At 49.8% G+C, this 18,765-nt stretch overlaps 3 protein-coding genes across 3 annotated transcripts; 1 reads left to right on the forward strand and 2 right to left on the reverse strand.

Moving 5' to 3' along the window:
* Nucleotides 1–1,412: 1,412 nt before the first annotated feature.
* Nucleotides 1,413–3,317, forward strand: GMORB2_2477 (ZnF C2H2; the record flags this gene model as incomplete). The annotated part of the gene is made up of 1 exon (XM_035464457.1): nt 1,413–3,317. One exon carries the CDS (start codon nt 1,413–1,415, stop codon nt 3,315–3,317), a length of 1,905 nt encoding a protein of 634 aa, XP_035319643.1.
* Nucleotides 3,318–6,063: 2,746 nt separating this feature from the next.
* On the reverse strand, nt 6,064–10,860 carry GMORB2_2478 (pentafunctional AROM polypeptide; the record flags this gene model as incomplete). The annotated part of the gene is made up of 2 exons (XM_035464458.1): nt 6,064–6,150; nt 6,226–10,860. The coding sequence occupies 2 exons, from the start codon at nt 10,858–10,860 to the stop codon at nt 6,064–6,066; spliced, it is 4,722 nt and encodes a 1,573-aa protein (XP_035319644.1).
* Nucleotides 10,861–13,813: 2,953 nt separating this feature from the next.
* GMORB2_2479 (uncharacterized protein) lies at nt 13,814–18,337 on the reverse strand (the record flags this gene model as incomplete). Its single annotated transcript, XM_035464459.1, has 4 exons — nt 13,814–17,809; nt 17,870–18,019; nt 18,076–18,187; nt 18,252–18,337. The coding sequence occupies 4 exons, from the start codon at nt 18,335–18,337 to the stop codon at nt 13,814–13,816; spliced, it is 4,344 nt and encodes a 1,447-aa protein (XP_035319645.1).
* Between the last annotated feature and the right edge of the window lie 428 nt (nt 18,338–18,765).

Consider the following 18,765-nt stretch of genomic DNA (forward strand, 5'->3'; position numbering starts at 1 on the left):
GAGGGGTCTTTGCATCTGGGGAGAGAGTAGAAAGGGAAGAGGCCCACCACTGCCATTAGGAGACACCGTTAACAATGGCGACCGAAGCCTCAATTACTCTGCCCTGCAACGGCTTGTACCAAGAATGTTGCTTCAGGGGACGGAGGGTTGTAGAACGTGGCGGACTGTGGCGGAAAAGGTACGGTGACTAAGCCATGAATACCCCCTTGTACCCGTAGAGACACTGTGCGTGTGGCTTAGCAGCCCTTGGCCCATGGTATTTATATGGAGTGCGGTAACTCCTTTGACCAGTAAGAACCGCAATTTGCTAGTCCTGTACGTCACTCTTCATCCCACAAGACGGAGACATTGGCGTGCCAGCCCCGGCCAAACCGGTTGGTTGGTGCAGGCGTGGACCTACTCCGTATGTAGGTATTATTGCTCAGCTACGACGCATGCTTTACTGCCTCTTACTGTACGTAGCTTGGTGTAAAGGAGTTTTTATTATCGGCGTGCATATTTCTGCTGGTAATATATATATAGACACACACACATACACGAGCTCTCTCTGTCTGTGCGTGTGTGTGTGTGTGTGTGTGTGTGTGTGTGTGCATGGGATAACGTGAAATCATCGACTGCGTCAATCAGCTCGATACATGGGACAAACTTTTCTGCTGTCTCTCAGGGATCCAAAGACTACCAGGCCAGTATTTTCTATCACTATAATGTATGACAGCGTGAGTAGTAATAGCCATCGATCCATGTGTCACTACTTCACCACCTTCTCGGGCTCAGCGGATGAAACATGCCATTAATCCGTCAGCGCTGCTACGGAGTTTGTATGTAGTCCGTGGAAACGTCGAGCACCTTCCCTGTGCAGTCAATTACTTTTGCTTGTATTAACAAGCAAGTCACGCGCATAGAAGAGAAAGACAAAAAAAAAAGCCATAAACACACATCACTTATTAAATTTCCTCAATATGTACCCATCATTCACTCTATATGTGGGAGTAATTGTTACCATTAGACATCTAGAGTCCATAGTATCTGCCTGCCGCGTATCCAGGCTGCTTTGACACTCGTACTGTAAGACAAGAAGGGTCCGGTCTATTTGATGTCGATGTGTGGAGCCTTTGTAACGTGATGCTGACTGACTACAGCATATATACGTACCAATTAATATGGGTCATATAGAAAGAGAGAGAGAGAGAGAGAGAGAGGGAGGGGGAAAAAACCCCCCCTCTCATGCACGCCCCCTCCAACACAGCAAGACTCGCTTTACACACCCCTCCTTTTCTTGTGGGCTACCGGGAGCACCGTGCCATAGTACGTAGAAGATCGAAGCCGCTACTATATTAACATGGCCCTCCCAGGCTTTTGCCACTTTCGAGGTTCATTCATAATTTCTCCCCCACAATCTACTCTGCATCACCATGCTACCCGTCTCTCATCCTACATACTCACACCAGACTTTTGAAGACTACCCGGCCAAGGACCAACACTACAACAACACGGCTCCTCGCCAACAGTCTTCCAACAACAACCTCAACGACAATAGCAACGACGACAGCATCACCGACAACAACAGCAACAACTTTTACTCTCCAGACACGCCCTCGCTGGTATTCGACGATACCAATTCCTTCAATCCAGACCAGGTTTCCATCGGTTCCATGACTGCCGACCCCTGGGGCGGATACGCCCAGTACCGCCAACCCGAACAAATATCGCGTGTCCCTCACCAGCGCGAGTCGTCGCTCTCTTCTCTGGGTTCAACGGGTCCTGCCTCACCTTACTCTCAGAGCTCTTCGAACCCTCGCATCGCACTCAACGAAGACGAGTTTTCCGACATGCAAGCACACGACCCATCGAGCCAGGCTGCCAGCTTCTACACTATGCCTAAGCACCTGGCCAACGCCTACTCTGGTTACCAGACCCTTGACCAGCCCCTGCCTGATATGGCCTATCCAGTCACCATTAGCGGACAGGGAAATGCCAAGTCACACAACACCCGGTCCTATCCGGCCTCGGTGGCGAGCTCTGCTGCAGGTGATTCGCCTGCTACGCCCTCAGTCAACGGGGGCGACAATGACGCGGACAGGCTTAGAAAAGGTATGCTGATCAGCCGCCCGGTGACACCGAATGATAATGACTCATATAACCTGTGGCTACAAGGTTACGGAAACGTCGCGAAGCTCGATCGCACCATGACCGACGTCTATGGAGATGATCTCTACAGTCCAAATTTTACCATTACATCGACCCCACCTTCGCAGAACCTCTCAGCCCTCTCGCCCCCAAACGGCGTCTTCAACCAGCGCCTCAGCGCCGCCAACAGCCAGCATATGAGTGTCGTACACTCGCCCGTCTCGTCAGGTCCCCACGATAGGAATTCACCATTTCGCGCCGGCTCTCCCTTCGCCGCCAGCACTGCAGCCCACGGGTTCGTTAGCGGCCATCACGGATCCATAAACACAGCCCAGCGTGCGCGCGAGCAAGCAGAGGTCCAGCAGGACACCCAGCTTTTCCGATCACACATGGTCCCCGCGGCCGAGCCGGAGACGCCCAATACCATCTCTCCTAAGGACGCTATGCTCGAATTCAACGAGACCGACGATACTTCGGACTTCCCGCTGTTTCCCCAGAATACGGCGGCTATGGACATGGAGCAGCTGGCCAAGACGATGCCACCGCAGCTGTCCTCTCAGCAGTTCATGCCCACCTTGGATGGTACCGGCAGCGCCGACCAATTCAGCTTTGTTCCGACTCAAATGACCCAGTCCATTCCCCAGCAATACCCCTTCATTTCACGACCGCCACCTAGCTCTAACCCGTCTCCTCCCCGCTTGAGTCCGTCAGGTCACAGCTCTCAGTCGAGTGGCGGCACCCCCGTCAACATGGCACGTCCTGCAGGGACCTTTGCTGATGGCGGCACTTACACTTGCACATACCACGGCTGTACCATGCGCTTCGAGACACCAATGCAGCTACAGAAGCACAAGCGCGAGGGTCATCGCCAGGCTCATGGCCTGGCTATTACCCGACCTACCCAGGAGATGGGCCTGGCGCCCGACTATCTCAACAGCCAGGCTGGTCCTCATCGGTGCGACCGTGTCAACCCCAACACGGGAAAGCCCTGCCACACCGTCTTCTCTAGGCCCTACGATCTCACCAGGCACGAAGACACCATCCATAACGCCCGCAAGCAAAAGGTCCGATGCGACCTTTGCACCGAGGAGAAGACGTTCAGCCGCGCTGACGCTCTTACACGCCATTACCGGGTCTGTCACCCCGACATGGAGCTTCCTGGAAAGGTCCGCCGCCGTGGTGGGGTGTGAATCCATCCAGAGCAGGTCCATTGCACTACTATTGCGAGAGCTGCTGCTGATGGCTGGATCACTCCCTCCCCACCTACCCCTTCCTGGGGAATCGTGGGTGGAATCGTGGGTGGGGTACTGATGGTCCAACGTTGTCCAAGACGCACCATGATGTTCCATGACGCGAATATATGGTCCACTTTTCTTTTGTCTGCGACCAATCAGGATTGACATCTGACGTATGTGGGATTCAGGGTCCTGCAGGGTCCGGAATGAACATGTCACCATCGCTTTTGCTTGACGTCACACACCCCCTAGGGCCTCCACCCTCTGACATCACACCACTGGACACCCACCTGAGGTCAAACTAGGGCAGCACTTGTCGTCTTTGTCCACGACCCATATGGCTCTATGCCCTTTGGTTTAGTTTGATACAGCATGGGATGACGACTGGGGTTGGATGGGGTAACTTTGCGGCACAAATTCAGGATTTGTCCGCATATCTTCGCATTGGCCCCATCCCGCAAAACAAATGACACGGCCGCCTGCGTCATTTGGCTTGGCCTGCGTCGCTTTCACTTGCGTCACAGGCTGGGATGGATTTTGATATTGGCAAACAAACTTTTACCCCCCCCCCCCACCGGCAAACGTCCAATATTGCTTTTTATCTATCCTTATTTTTTCTTCACTCTATTTCCTTGTGTGCAGTGCGAGCATTGTTCCTGCCACTGCCCAATCGAGCCTGTTGATGTCATTTTGTGGGGCAGGTGTTTTGGGCTGCGACTGCCATTATTCGCTGTCGACAGCCTCTTACGTCACCTTTCGAATCACGAAGAAGCCGGCATCGACGGGCGAGAATGTACAATTATTTTTCTTTTGTTGTCTTTGTGCAGGCTCATCGGTTCATATTACCCGGTATTGGAACGACTACACCGGTATTCTTAATGGCAACTATAGGAGGAAAAGGAAAAACCCCCATCATTAGTTATCCCATTTTTGTTATTGTCAATACTTTGAAGTACTGACTAGCTGGAGCGGTATTATTGTCTTTAAAAAACAAGCGAAAGGGATTTTGTTCACTACGGTATAGAAAAATAAAATAGAAAACCCACATTGGTTAACAAGGATATAATTCACCCCCATCTGTATCAACACGAATCAATAAAAGGAACAAGGGCAATATGTACTGCATACGATCCATGAAGCAATAAATAATATCATTAGATATGAACGATAACAGTCTCACGTATTGATGCACATAACGTTTGGCCAAAAACCAATGATAAGTTATATGATAAGTAGTGGTTTGTTGGTGTGATAAGTGTATGATATCCTGTATGTTTCCAGTATATCCGGGTGTATATGCAATGCAGTATTGCGTACATGAATTGAACCTGTGACGATGACGACGACGATGTTGAATTATTGATGTCGAGTGCGTTTGTAAACCCTCCCAACGTCGTACTCGTCAAGCCATCCGGTGAAGTAATACGAGTGGGAGTGCGCTTATACGAAGCGAGCATGATGCAGTTGCACGAAAAAAATAAAATAATACACACACCCCCAAAGGTAGTGCTACGTAAAGACGTATAAGGTCTCTAAGCTCCACTCTGTTTATATGAACCAAGATACGTCACAAACTTCTTACATCATCCACCTTATAGTCCCAAAGACTCACGTCTAATCGACCCGGAAGATAAAGGAGGAGGGGGAAAGATGCCAACCCAATTGCTTAAAGACTTGGGCCACTCGTGTTTAGCAGCAGATCAAGAAACGGATGCGCCCCAAAGTTGGGCCCTATAGGGTATTAAAGTGCCAAATTAGTATTTTTATGTGGAAGTACGCAGTATGTCTCAACGCTACTTACAGTGCAGCGTGTGGTGTTCCATTAGGCAGGGCCAGAAAATAAGAACCGGGGGGGGGGAGGGAACTTGATTTATGCAGTGTGCCGATGTCTTATTCAATTTGTTGGGCTCGATTGCACATGTATAGAACTCTAATCGAACCACATGAGAGGCTGAGGGAACAGCCTTGACGGTCCATGTACATTTTAACATGTATGACGGCGACAAAAAGCAAAGTTGGAAAACGACAAGTCTTATACTGTACACTCGACTAATATCTACATGTCTAATCTAGCTGGTTGCAAGGCAGGTAGGAGGGAGATTACACGAAGAAGACGTCTGTGGAGTCCAATGGCATATCTACGATGTCATAATAAATGAAAGAGAAAGAGAGAGGAGGGTAGGACAAAGCTCCGCCTGGCCGATGAGATGGTGATGACCAGAAGGAACCGCGGGTTTGGTAACCCTTAAAGTTGTTGGTTCGGACCGGCCTTCACATACTTACTCAGCCGGAAATTGTAAAGTACAGTTTGTCGACGACAACTGGGCCAGGGACGCGTGCCTTGGCAAATTTCATCCGCAGCTCACTCGCAGCTCACAGTGTTTGCATCTCCAAAACTGATATAACCTTATTCATTCCACTTATTGTCGAGACGACATGCATGGCCAGCTAAAACCAATCGACGGGGACAATTATCAGTGATAGCAGCAAGATGGTAAACAATAAATAAGAACCAAAACTAGTGATGTTGAACTATATAGCTCCTCCCCCTTTTTATATATTTTTCTTATTGGAAACTCCTTTTCTACTACTGCCAGATTGTCCACCCAGACCAATATTGGAAGAAGAGGGGTTATCGCTAGTACTGAAGGTCGTCTATACTGTTTACAAAATTGCACACGTAATGTATGGGAATCAGCATCTAGGAGATCTCACTACCAGGTTGGCGGCCGAGGACAGCGTCGCGTGCATCAGTGTACATGGGCACGATGCCGGTCCACTCGGCGAACTGTTTATAGGCATGTTAGCGACGACGTATACTTAGAACAAGGGCAACATAGCAGACGGCAAATGAGGAACATACCTGGTACCATCCCTGCGAAGCTAGGACCTCCAGTCCCGGAATCGTAGTCCATCTGGCAGTGTCTTCGGCCATCTGCATTGCAGGCGTCTTGGGTGGCTTGTACGCCATCTCAAGGAGGATGTGCGGGTGGCCCTCGCCGGCTGGTTTGCTCAGGGAAATGGCCAGGATCTCACGCATCCCAGGGTCTATAGGTTTGTCTGCAGGAATCGTGCTGACCATGACGGCCGGGCTGGTAGATAAGGCCTGGGCCTCGTCTGTCGTGCTGAGAATCTCGAGATTGTAGCTCTCGGGGAAGTCGCCCACAAGTGCCTTGGCCTTGACGGGGTCACGGGCGACAATCTGCACGGGGCTGAAGCCCATGGAATGCAGCGCGAAGATAGCAGCCCGCGTCGTGCCTCCGGACCCAACCACCATGGCAGGGCCGCCCCCCTCATCTCGCTTCACAACACCTGCCCTCTGTAGCACGTGCACCATGCCCTTCCAATCGGTGTTGTCGCCGACAAGACGCTTGCCACTTTCGCTAGACTCGTCCTGCTCAGAAATGATGGTGTTCACGGCGCCAATAGTGCGTGCTGCCTCGGTGAGGACGTCGACGTGGTCCATGACGTCCCTCTTCAAGGGGATAGTCACAGAGGCTCCGCCAAAGTCGGCGCGGCGGATCACCTCTCGCACCTCTTGGGCATTGTCTGTCTCACAAAGGTGGTACTGGTGAGGGAGGCCTGTCTGCCTGAACAGGGTGTTGTGGAGAGCTGGGGATCGGGATACTGAAATGGGGTTGCCAAACAAATAAAATTTCTTCTCCTCAATTTCTCCTATCAGCGCCAGTCCCTGGTTGATATCGGCAACCGACAATTGGCCAGGTGCCGCCTTGAACGGGAGCTCCGGGTGGGACACCGGTGTTAGAAAGCCGTTCAAGATCCGACTCAGCTTTCCAGCGGTGCCCATGTTGAGGGCGATTATGGGAGTGTCGCGTGCTGAGAGCATCCTCGCCTTGAACTTTGCCAAGTCGAAGTTGTCCTCGACCGTCTGAGCTACGCCCACGAGCTTGATCACATCGCCGAACTGCAGGGCACGGTTGTAGAAGAAAACCCATGAGGCATTCTTCCACGATAGTTTACCTAGCGGGTCGTGGTGGGAGGCAATGATCTTGGTGTGACCGCGCGATTCCGTGACGGCCTGGATCATTTCCTCAGAAGACGTAGCTTCAACGTCAAGGTACTCAACTCCGAGTTTCAGACCCAGGAGGTACAGCGCAAGCCGTTCCTTGTTTGCGTCGTCGGAAAATTTGCCACCCTGAGAAGAGGTGCGAACCGTGAAGATGATTGGCTTCTGGGTGATGTTCCTCAGGATGGACACGGTCTCGATAAGGGCGTCAGGGCTTTGGTCTTCCAAAAGGTCAACACGAAGCTCCACAGCATCAGATCCAACGACGACACGCGGAATAACGTCTAGAGCATCGTTCAGCCTTGGTAACGTCAAAGAGACAAAGAAACTGTGCTTCTTCTGAGCCACCGACTTGAAATGTTGGCTTCTGCCGCTCACCAAACTGACAAATTGCTGGAAGTCACTTGGCACATCGGCAGAAGAGCCAACACTACTCTGGTGCGGACTGTAGTACAACAAGTTACTACACTCGTCGTAGAATGGCTTGCGGCGGAGATAGACGCCCCGGATCTCACTGGTGTAAGCGGGGCGAGTCTGGTCCTTCATCAGGTAATTGACTACGCGGTCCGTGTCTCGGTGAACCAAGATGACATGGCCGCCCCTCTTTATGTGGTCCTTGAATAGATCTCTAGCTTCGGGGTTCTCGACAACACCACCTCCGCAGGAGAACACGTGGTTGTGAGTCTGATTTTTCATGACATCCTTCAGAATTGCCATTTCATCTTCTCGGAATCCGGCCCAGCCACGGGGCCCCCTGATGATGTCGGGTATAGTCGTGTTGCCCCGGCTTTCTAGTTCGTGGTCTAGGTCAGTGAATTTCCACTGGAGAAGCTTGGCCATGTGTCGCCCCGCTGTCGTCTTGCCAGCACCCCTCATGCCGATAATGTAAATGGAGCGTCCGTCCGTGGACTTGGGGACCTTAGAGAAGCCGTGGTCAACGAGCGGGTCAACGCCATCGAGAACCACACTGAAGGATTGGGAAAGAACATCCCACCAGCCAGGCCATGTCTTCTTGACACAGTCACGTTCGCTAATGACGGTGTTTCTGGGGCACCCAGCTGCTAGGACACTGAAGCTCATGGCCACACGGTGGTCGTCGTAACAGTGAATGTAGTCCTTGGGCGCTTCCAGAGAGTCTATCTGGCGTCCAATAATCTCAATGCCGTCTTCCAATTCGTTGCACTGAACTCCGAACTTTGCGAGCTGCTCCCTCATGGCGAAAATTCGGTTGCACTCCTTGACACGCTGGTTCGCAATGCCTGTGATCTGAGTCTTACCCGATGCTACAGCTCCCAGAACCGAGGCTGTGAGGAAGGCATCCGTCATAGGCTCCATATCGACATGAGGAATGCCCTGCAGATTCCCACGCTCCGGTCCCTTGACGGTAGTCGAATAATCGGTCTGTTCCACGGAGCAGCCCATGGGTCGAAGAATATCAACTGCAAATCGGGCATCTCCCTGGAGCGACTTGGAGCCAATGTTTGGCACCGTGCACGTAGTGCCAGTGATGGCGGCAATAGCGAGCGGGTAGGTGGCTGAGCTTGCGTCGCTCTCGATAATGTACTCGGCTGGGTTTGTGTAGGAGCCTTGGGGGATGTGGTAGGTGTTGGTTTCCGTGGTCGACTCGGTGACATTGATACCAAAAGATGCCATCATGGAAATCGTCATGTCAATGTAGAGTTTGGAGATGGGCTTTCCGCCGACAAGTCGAAGGGTGACGGGGTGCTTGGCGTAGGGAGCCGCCATGAGAATGGACGACACATACTGGGAAGAGACGGTTGCCGCCAGCTCAATTGTTCCTCCCTCGAAGCCCCCGGCCGCGTTGATGCGTAGCGGGAGACTGTTAGCCTGGCCAAGATAGTCGATGGAGACGCCGTTGCTCCTCAGAGCGTCAACGAGAGCGCCAATAGGACGTAACTTCATTCGGGCATTACCGGTGAGGATCGAAGAGGCGGCAGATTCGGTGGGCGAGCATAGGGCCACAACGGTGGTCAGAAATCGCGAGGCAGTACCAGCGTTGCCAATGTACAGCTCATCCGCGCTGGCCTGCAGCTTCCCCCCCTTGCCTTCAACAACTAGAACCTCGCCAGCATCCTCCCAGGAGTAAGAGGCACCACGCAGTTGAGCAATGGCTGAAAGCATGTATTCGGTATCATCCGAGTGGAGTAGGTTCTTGACGCGGCACTTTCCAGAACCAAGAGCTGCCAGGATGAGAGCACGGTTGGAGATGCTCTTGGAGCCAGGAGGCGTGACAGTGACATCAAGACCCTGAGGAATACCAGGGGTCACGCGCATGCAAGAGGAAAGGATGGCTCTAATGCAGCGGTCCTCCACGACACTAGCCTTGGCCTCGTGAGTCTTACCAATGGCAGACAGAAGCACCACCTTCTTCAGCTTTCCATCATTCTTCTTGTCAACGCCCATCTTCTCAAGCAAAACATCTACGGGGCATTCCTTTCCAGCGGTCAATTTGATCACCCGCTTGTCCTGGAGCGAAGTCGGGAGGTCATAGCTGGCAATGCACTCGGTCAGTCGAGAGACAGCGCCTGGGCGGAGAATGCCAAGGAATCTCGCCAATTCAGCCTCCTTGACCATTCCAATAGCGACAGCTTCTCCGTGAAGAAGCTGGGGGGTCAGAATAGCCTCGATAGCATGCCCTATGGAGTGACCAAAATTGAGCAGGTTGCGCAGTCCGCCTTCACGCTCATCGCTTGACACAACCTCGGCTTTGACTTTTGCCGAGCCTGTGACGATGTGCTTGAGAATATCAGCAATAGGCTTCAGCCTCCCAGTCCCCTTTGAGCGAACAGCAGCCAAAATCTTCGGCGCCGACTGCTCCAGGGTGGTGAATTCAGCCTCGTCCCAAATGGCGGCGGTCTTGATAACCTCGGCCATTCCGTTTATGAACTCGCGCACAGGTAGCGTCTCGAGAAATTCGAGGTCGATGTATATTCGGCGAGGCTGCCAAAAGGCGCCGATGAGGTTCTTTCCCATCGGCGTGTCAATTGCCGTCTTTCCTCCGATGGACGAGTCTACCATGGCCAGAAGTGTCGTGGGCACCTGAACGAAGCGTACGCCACGCATGAAAGTCGCAGCAACGTAGCCAATCATGTCACCAATGACACCGCCTCCCAGGGCAATGATGACTGTGTCCCTCGTGCATTGTTGCGAGAGCATCCAGTCTTCCAATTCTCCCTTTGTCTCCCGGGTCTTGGAGGCTTCGCCCGGAGGAACGGCGTAGGTGAGCAAACGGATGGGTTTGTCGGCTGCGGCAGTTTCAAAAGCCTTCTTGAAGGCAGGGACATAGACATTGGACAGGTTCGTATCGGTGATAAGAACATAAGTCGACGATTTGATGTTGTCAATCAGGTCTTGCGGAACAAATTTGAGCCACAGGCCGTGGTCAACGATGATATTTGGTTCCCCAAGAATGGACAGCCGCTGTGGGCCACCTCCTTTGAGTTCTGCCATGATGGACGTGAAGACACAGCCTGTTGCAAGTTGTCTTCAATTCACCAAAACTCGATACAAGGTAGTGGTGAACCTTTATAGAACATCCCATCCAAGCAGGCATAATATTGTGATTCATGTTGTACACACATAGCGATATCGGCTGAAAAAAAAAAGGGCTGACCGCTTTCCCGATAAGGTAAGTATGGCGTCGAGAAGGGTTCCTGTCATCACGTGGGGTAATGGTACATGACCTTTCACCACTTGGTACATACGGGGCACAATTTGGTACATATGAGAAGTCATTGATGAAGCGAGCAATCGCAATGTCGCACTTCATAATCGTGTTATAATCTGTGGTAATATGCTCTGCTGATGTACTAACGGTGCTAGCCACATCTTATAGCATTAAATTAGCGTATCTTTCCCGCATGGAAATAGATGTGATACGAATATTGCGCTTCCACTACGAGGTGCGCTTTGCGGGATGATAAGCCTCCCCCCATTCACTTTGGATGCCGTAGAACGGCGAGAACAGCCCACCACCCAGAAGTTATATATATATGTGTACCTCATCACCCAAGGTGTACTAGTACTCTTCTCGCCTTCCTAGAGGCTGGCACTGAGATTCTGGAAAGGCAACAATGAATGAGATGTACTGGCAATATTCTTCTAGTTACACTACCACCTATCCCGTTCAAATATCATCATCCATGCAGCCACAAGTATCATGCCGGTTCATAGAGTTTGGTGTTCATCTCCCTACACTTGCAGCATGCCTAATAATTTACTGAAGATAACCTTAAAGGTGGCACATAGTAAATCGCTACGGGAGGAAAGCCTTATAGTCTACAGATAATTCCTTTTACCATTAGACCTAACAACGCCCAAGAAAAGGCAACTGTTTCATGCCTAACGAAACAGGAGAAGGAGGGTAGCGGTAATTTGAAGGGTTCTATAAATTATAATAGCAATGCGCTCCGTGTTACTGTGATACATGTGAGATCTCTCTTTGAATTAAAAAGATAGTTCTTGTTATAAAATAAGGGTGACAATCAATAGTAGACTGCGCTGATTAGCAATGTTTTAAGGGTTTTATTTCATAAACTAGCTATACATTGTAAGTTTGGATTTTGAATAGGATACGTATTGAAACACATATAACAATAAAAGTCATTAACAGCATAAACAGCCCGTTTTTGTGGGCTGTAGGGTTTTTCACGTTTTTTTTTAAATAAAGAAGAAATAATTTTATATCAAGCTTGAAATGTAGTTCTTCTAAGATAAAGTAGTAATAGCTTTCTGCTTTCTGTGTTTGTTGTGCGTTATGCGCAAATCATCAATATATGAATGAACATCGTTAGAAAAAACCACTCCACGAAATGGCAAAAAAGACTCCTCCCTAATATTTATATTATATATTAACGTAATAGGAAAAGAAACGAAGAAAACAAAGTAGCCGGATGCTCCGTGAAATTCATTTTCTCATCAGGGAAGCCTTCGGATGTATAGATATTATTCTATATTGGCTATGGTTAGATCACTTTATGTGACAGCGCACCATTTCGTAACAGTAAAATAAGCATAGGGGAATGTATTGGTTTTGTGTCCTTGTTTATGATTATTTTCTTTAAATAAGAAGGCTTTGATTTATTTATCAATATTAATGCATACAGAGAGCTTTTACTTTCTCCAAGTTTTTATAACGTATGAAATTCCCATCATGAAAATGAAAAAGAAGAAAAAGAAAACCTCTCTATGTTGTTGATAAATCAAATAAAACCTTTAGTGATCGTGACTATTGAAAAAAAGGCTAATAGGAGTGACAAGTTTGCTTAAGCTCACTTTTTTCATTAAAATTTTCAAACGCTTCTTTACCAACACTTTGCACAGTTTGACTTGTATACAATGTTGGTGGGGCTACTACTCGCGGATCTCCGTCAAGACGTAAACAGTTATATTTCTGATATAGCTCTGATAAATCTCCTTGTTCACCACTTTGTATTGTATCTTCTAGTTAAATATTTGTACTTATTCTAACAATTTGCTTCCTCTCAACCTATTCCCTTACTGCGTCCGTTATTAGACGGCAGTGTGATTGGAAGTCATATATGTATATGTATATATTCATACAGCAATAATAGTATTACAGGAGAGTACGGTTGGAAAGAATATATCATTGGGGTCTGCCGGTGATTGCTATATCTGTGGAAGAAAATTTAACAGAAGCTCTGGCGGAACCTGGTACGATTGTAATTTTACTAAGCGGCGACATATATGAGTGCCGACAACCAGCTCGGCTAGAACTCCGGAGCTGGAGAGAACGGGTCAAAAGCAGATGGATATGTGATGCTATTTATTTATTAGTGATTAGTTAACTATACTGGTGTTTTTTTTTTTGTGATTTTTGGAAATCTGGCGGCCTCGTTGGCGAAATCTTCTCGTGTAGTTTTGTACATCGGGGTTTTTTGTCATTATCCTGATTGCTTTTTTTTCGCCATCATTTTTGCGGCATCGTGTTTTCATTACGGAAGATCCTACTTTCATCTCACTTTTTTTCCTTCCCCCTTGTCTTGACTTGTTCAAACACACCTTCACAATGGACACAATCCCACAGTCCCGCAGAACACATCAACTGGTCGTCCGTCCTTTCTCTTTAACATAGTGAATGTTCTTAAATGTAGAATGCAGCACGTATGAAAGTAATGTAAAAGTAACATCGTCCCATCTTTCCGTCTGTGATCTCAATATCACCGTCTTATTTTCCTCTGTCGCAACATAATTCTTCTAGTTTATATGCGTACAACAAGTTGCACGTAGGTTCGTAATATGTAATCTACAGTTGGAGCCTAGTAGGTATATGTCCTAAACGGTGCCATAGGTATTTTTGTCTTGTATATCTGGATTTGCTTTCATGCAGTAGTGTATTGACTCATCATGTAAGGCCGATTGAACTTAGAACCGTCATTTTATCCTACATCTTCCGCCGTGCCTTCTTCTTCATAGCCAACTCCGATGCCCAGGCATCCTCGAACACAGCCGCCTTCTGAGAGAGTTGGCCTGGACTTATACCCAAGCGGCGAACAACCTGGAAAGCTCCTGTGCCAACCTTCATGGTTTGGCCCATGATGATACACTCACTAACACCTTCGATCTGATCCGTCTTCATCCCAGCCGCTGCTTCAAACAGGTGGTCCGGAGTCTTCTCGAATGAGGCCAGCTGCAGCACGCTATCTCTCATCTTCGACAAACCGAAGCGAGTGATACCTAAAACTTCACCCTTGAATGTCATGACATCTGCAAGGAGCTGCATATGTCTAGGGTCAATTGCCATGCCAGACATGACCTGGCCGATTTCATTTGCGATGGTCGTCCTGGCGGCCTCAATACCAAGAATGTCGCGGCATTCCATGATATTGTTTGAGCAGACTGAAGTGCCAATCACACCTTCTGTTGTCATGCACTCTCGGAGGCCATAACCTTCAACCAAAACTTTGTGTGTGTTATGCTCTGAGGTCTCGATAATGGCTCGTGTGGCATCTTGGTATCCACAAATGGGAACCGAGGGAAGGCTGCGGCGGAGAAAGTTCGCCCTCAAGAGCATATCACTACTTTCCTCCGCAGCCGACTTGCTCTTGGTTGTCCTCTTTGCGGCCAGGGAACCTCCATCTCGTACCCGAATAACGATTCGCTCTCCACTCACTAGGAGATCCGATCGCTGGATCTTAAGCTTGCGCTGCTTGCAGATTGCTTCAGCTATATCATACACACCAATACCCAGATGCATATCTGATAGTGCAGTTGAATCAATCTGGAGAACGACATTGCCCTCATCAGTGCGCCACTCATCCTCGACAAATCGCAGTACATCAGAAACATAGGTCTTCTCGATTCGACCCTTCACCACCCTTGCTGCCTCAATCTGCTGGTTATTCAGTAGAGGGCATGTGATGACGGGTGTACTGATGGTCTTGGAGGCGTTGATAATCTCCTTGATTCGAGGAACACCTTGCGTGATACTCATGCCAGCAACGCCAGCAAAATGGAAAGTTTTCAATGTCATTTGAGTACCTGGCTCGCCAATGGACTGAGCACCAACAGCACCAACCGCATGACCAGGCTCGACGTGGGCTTTCTTGTACTTTTCCAGACAAAGCCGGATGAACAGCCTCAGCGTGCTAGCCGACACCTTTGCGGTACGGTCGGCGTGGACTTGAGCAGTTGCCCGAGTCATCTTGTCACCCTCGAACCCAGCTAGCTTTCGGACCTTCTCGAGTTTGGTGGCCAGACCTTCCACGTGCTTCTCAATTGCACGTAGAAAATTCCTGCCGCTCTCATGGTCATCAATGGCGTAATCGCTTGTGTCGTTGTAATCCAGCACTTCGTTGTTCAAAAGTCCGCGTCGTGGGAACCGTTTGCGCTCAGTCTCAAGCATGGAGTCGCAGAACGCCCGGATCTCGGTCGGCGTCATAGACTGCTCAGCATTGTCCCATGTGATGGTCTCAGCGTGGGTCCACGTGCGCTGGAAATGGACAGGCTCGGCTGATCCCTCCATGTCAACCGGGTCAAGTTTGTCGGCTCCGAATTGGAACTGGACAACGCCACCGCCAGACGTTCGTACTGTGTCATCGTACTGCGTCGACAGATCCTCCAATGATTTCATCAGTCTGCGGGACATGTATCCGGTTTCTGCAGTCTTGACAGCAGTATCAACTAGACCTTCTCTGCCCGAGATAGCGTGGAAGAGAAACTCGGTCGGAAAGAGGCCGGTATAGAAGCTATTCTTGACGAAACCCTTGGATGGTGGCTGGCGAGCATTCTTGTGGAAGTGAGGCAGACTGCGGTCCTGGAAACCATCGGGAACTCGACTACCACTAATGATTTGCTGTCCCACGACCGCTACCATCTGGGCCACGTTGATGTCCGAGCCCTTGGATCCGGACTTGGCCATGATCAGCGGAGTGTTGTTCCGACTCAATGTGTCAATACAGTACTCGCCAGCTTGCTGTCGAACTTTGCTGAGAATGCCTGATATAGCGTTCTCTAGGGTGTCTTCCATGTTGCAGCCAGGAGCCTTGTCGAGCTTCCCCTGCTTAAAAGTCTCAATCAGGTCGTCACACTGTTTATAAGCTGTGGAGACAAGGCTTTCCTTCTTCATCGTGAGGCTGTCCGTGGGGAAGACATCACCAACACCAATAGAGAATCCGCGATTCGTGAGTTGACGAGCGCAAAGTTTTGCAAGTCTGTTCATGGCAATGACGGCCTCGTCGGGGCCGAAGTCACGGAGAATGACGTAGAAAATTGAGTCTTTTTTGCCATCACCGACTGTGGACTTATCCATGCGACCACACATAACCTCTGAGTTGCGGACAACAAGCCATCCATCATTGGGATCCATATCTGGGCACATTCCTGGACGCGCCCTGTAGGTTCTGCATTTGGCGTCCAGATTTATCTTCACAGGCGAATCTTTGTTTGGACGCATAAGCATGCTGAATACTTGCTTGCCCGTCCAAAGCGCTTGCGGTGCGATGATAGCGGGGGGTGGGAGGTCGATATGCGTCTTTCCATCCATCATGTGCATACAGATGTATGTGAATGTCTTGCGGTCATAGAATCGATCCTTGCTGCTGATAAGGAATGCCGCCGTGATGAAGTCCTGCGTTGCTGCAATGATGGGCTCTCCGTTTTTAGGTGTTGCCAGGTTGTTCTTGACGCCCATAAGATTTATGGCCTCGGCACGAGCCTCCTCCGTCTGGGGAACGTGGAGATTCATCTCATCTCCATCAAAGTCTGCATTGTAAGGGTTGCAGACACACTCATTGAGACGGAATGTCCTCCATGGGCGAACCTTGACCAAGTGGCTCATGATACTGAGTTTGTGAAGCGAAGGCTGGCGGTTAAAAAGGACGACATCACCATCTTCGAGGTGGCGTTCAACAACATCGCCAGCTGTCAGACTTTTGGCAAAAGCTTCCCTGTCACCAAACTTGAGAGATATGCTGTAGCCCCCCTCTTCAGTTTTTATGAGACGCTGCGCACCCGGCCATACGTCTGGACCATTTCGTACGCACTCTCGAAGCTTCTCCAGATTGTGTCGCTGGACACGCTCGGGGTAGGTGAGATTCTTGGCAACAAGCTGAGGAACAGCGACTTGGTCGATGCCCAGGTTGGGATCGGGGGAAATGACAGTGCGGCCTGAGAAATCAACTCTCTTCCCAGACAAGTTACCACGAAAGCGGCCTTGTTTTCCTTTCAAGCGCTGGCAGAAGCCTCTTGTTGTCTTTCCAAACCCAGGCTGCTGGAGGCCTGGGACGTCGCTGTTGACATACAAAGCAATCTGGGTTTGGAGATACTCCCACTGCTCCATGATGGTCTGGACAGGCGAGCCCTTTTGAAGAGCTGAGCGTATCATACCGCTGACCCATACAATGTCGGCCAGCTTTGTGGTAAGATCATCTTCGTTGCTTGCATTGTCCTGCGCCACAGAAGGCCGGATGCAAATGGGAGGCGCCGGAAGAAACTGCCAGATGAACATTTCTGGGCGACCTTCGTTGGGGTCAAGACCGAGCAATTCGCAATCTGTGGGACTGATCATCTTGAACAAATTCAAGACTCGGAGAGGATTGAGATCCTCTTGCGCTTTGCGAATGTGCTTCTCCAACTCTGGGTTTTCATGGCGGGCATCGGCGAATGAGCCATCGAACTTGACTTTACTCGGAGGGGGCACTTTCTTGATAGCAGTTGATTTATTGTAGGCCGAAAACTTATCGTGCGTAAGCTTTAGAACGCCCCATTTGCGAATTTGTCCGTTGACGGAGCCACAGTAAGGGCAGGTCTTAGATTTGCGGCATTGTTCGTTGATTCTCTTGCAAATTTGAGTTCTCCTGAGGTTGTCGAGATATGGGCGTCGCAGCTCTTTCAGAAAGGCACGCCGATCGGGCTCTTCGAGCAAAACTCGGCCACATTCCTACAGTTTAGAAATAGGTTAACGAAAGCCATCGATGGACATATAGAATCCGCCACAAACCTTGCAAATTTCTTGGAGAATAGACATGATGAATCGAAGGTAGCCAACATGAAAGGCCGGCAAGGGCAGCCGAACATGGCCGAAATGGCCCGTGCAGTTCTGCAGTCCTTCTTGGCAGGTTGCACATTTTCCAATCTTGCTGGATGTGCCCTGCGAACCATGTGTTAGCTTCCAGAGTGCCGCAAATGGTGGTGAGTCGGCCATACAAGACGAGGATCGAGAGGGCCATGTCGGAAGGGGGCGCGATTATTCTCTATATCATAGAGAAGTCGATCGGAAACTTCAAGGACAGCCTGGTTTGCAATATCCTGGTTCGACCTGCGCATCAGTCAATTAGCACCAATTCTAACCAGCAAATTTCGCGAGGGATGATAATACTGACTGGATGCCGAATTTGAGGCCCTTGAAGTGCTTTGGAAGCTTGTCAACCAGCTGCTGCTTGACAGGACCATCCGCTGAAATCACCATTTTGATTATTGATTGCGGCGCGGATCAAATGGCGCGGAATCTTGCCTGACACAAGAAGGTTCTTGCTGATGAGGATTCCTCTCCGAAAACAGACAGAGCGAGGGAAAGCCTAGGCAAGGATCATGAAAAGCTAGAGAGTTGCGCTCGCAGATTGATTGAGACGAGGTACATGGTAAGTGGTAATGGTAAGTGAACGATCGATTTGACGGAGGCGTTGATGCGAGGCCAATGCAACGCAACAGAACTTTGGTCGTCGGAAATGCCGTGTCGAAAGAGGTTAAAAGACGGCATCAAGTCATAAAATTTCCATGGAAGGCGGGGCACTTCGCGTCGGTCGTGCCCCACCAGAGTACTGGCCTGCATCCAGCGCGCAACAGGAAGAACCATTTCAAGCTCGAGCTAGGTACAGTAGTAATACTTGTGCCCGC

Source organism: Geosmithia morbida (assembly GCF_012550715.1).
Source record: "Geosmithia morbida isolate 1262 chromosome Unknown scaffold_13, whole genome shotgun sequence".
NCBI lineage: Eukaryota > Fungi > Ascomycota > Sordariomycetes > Hypocreales > Bionectriaceae > Geosmithia > Geosmithia morbida.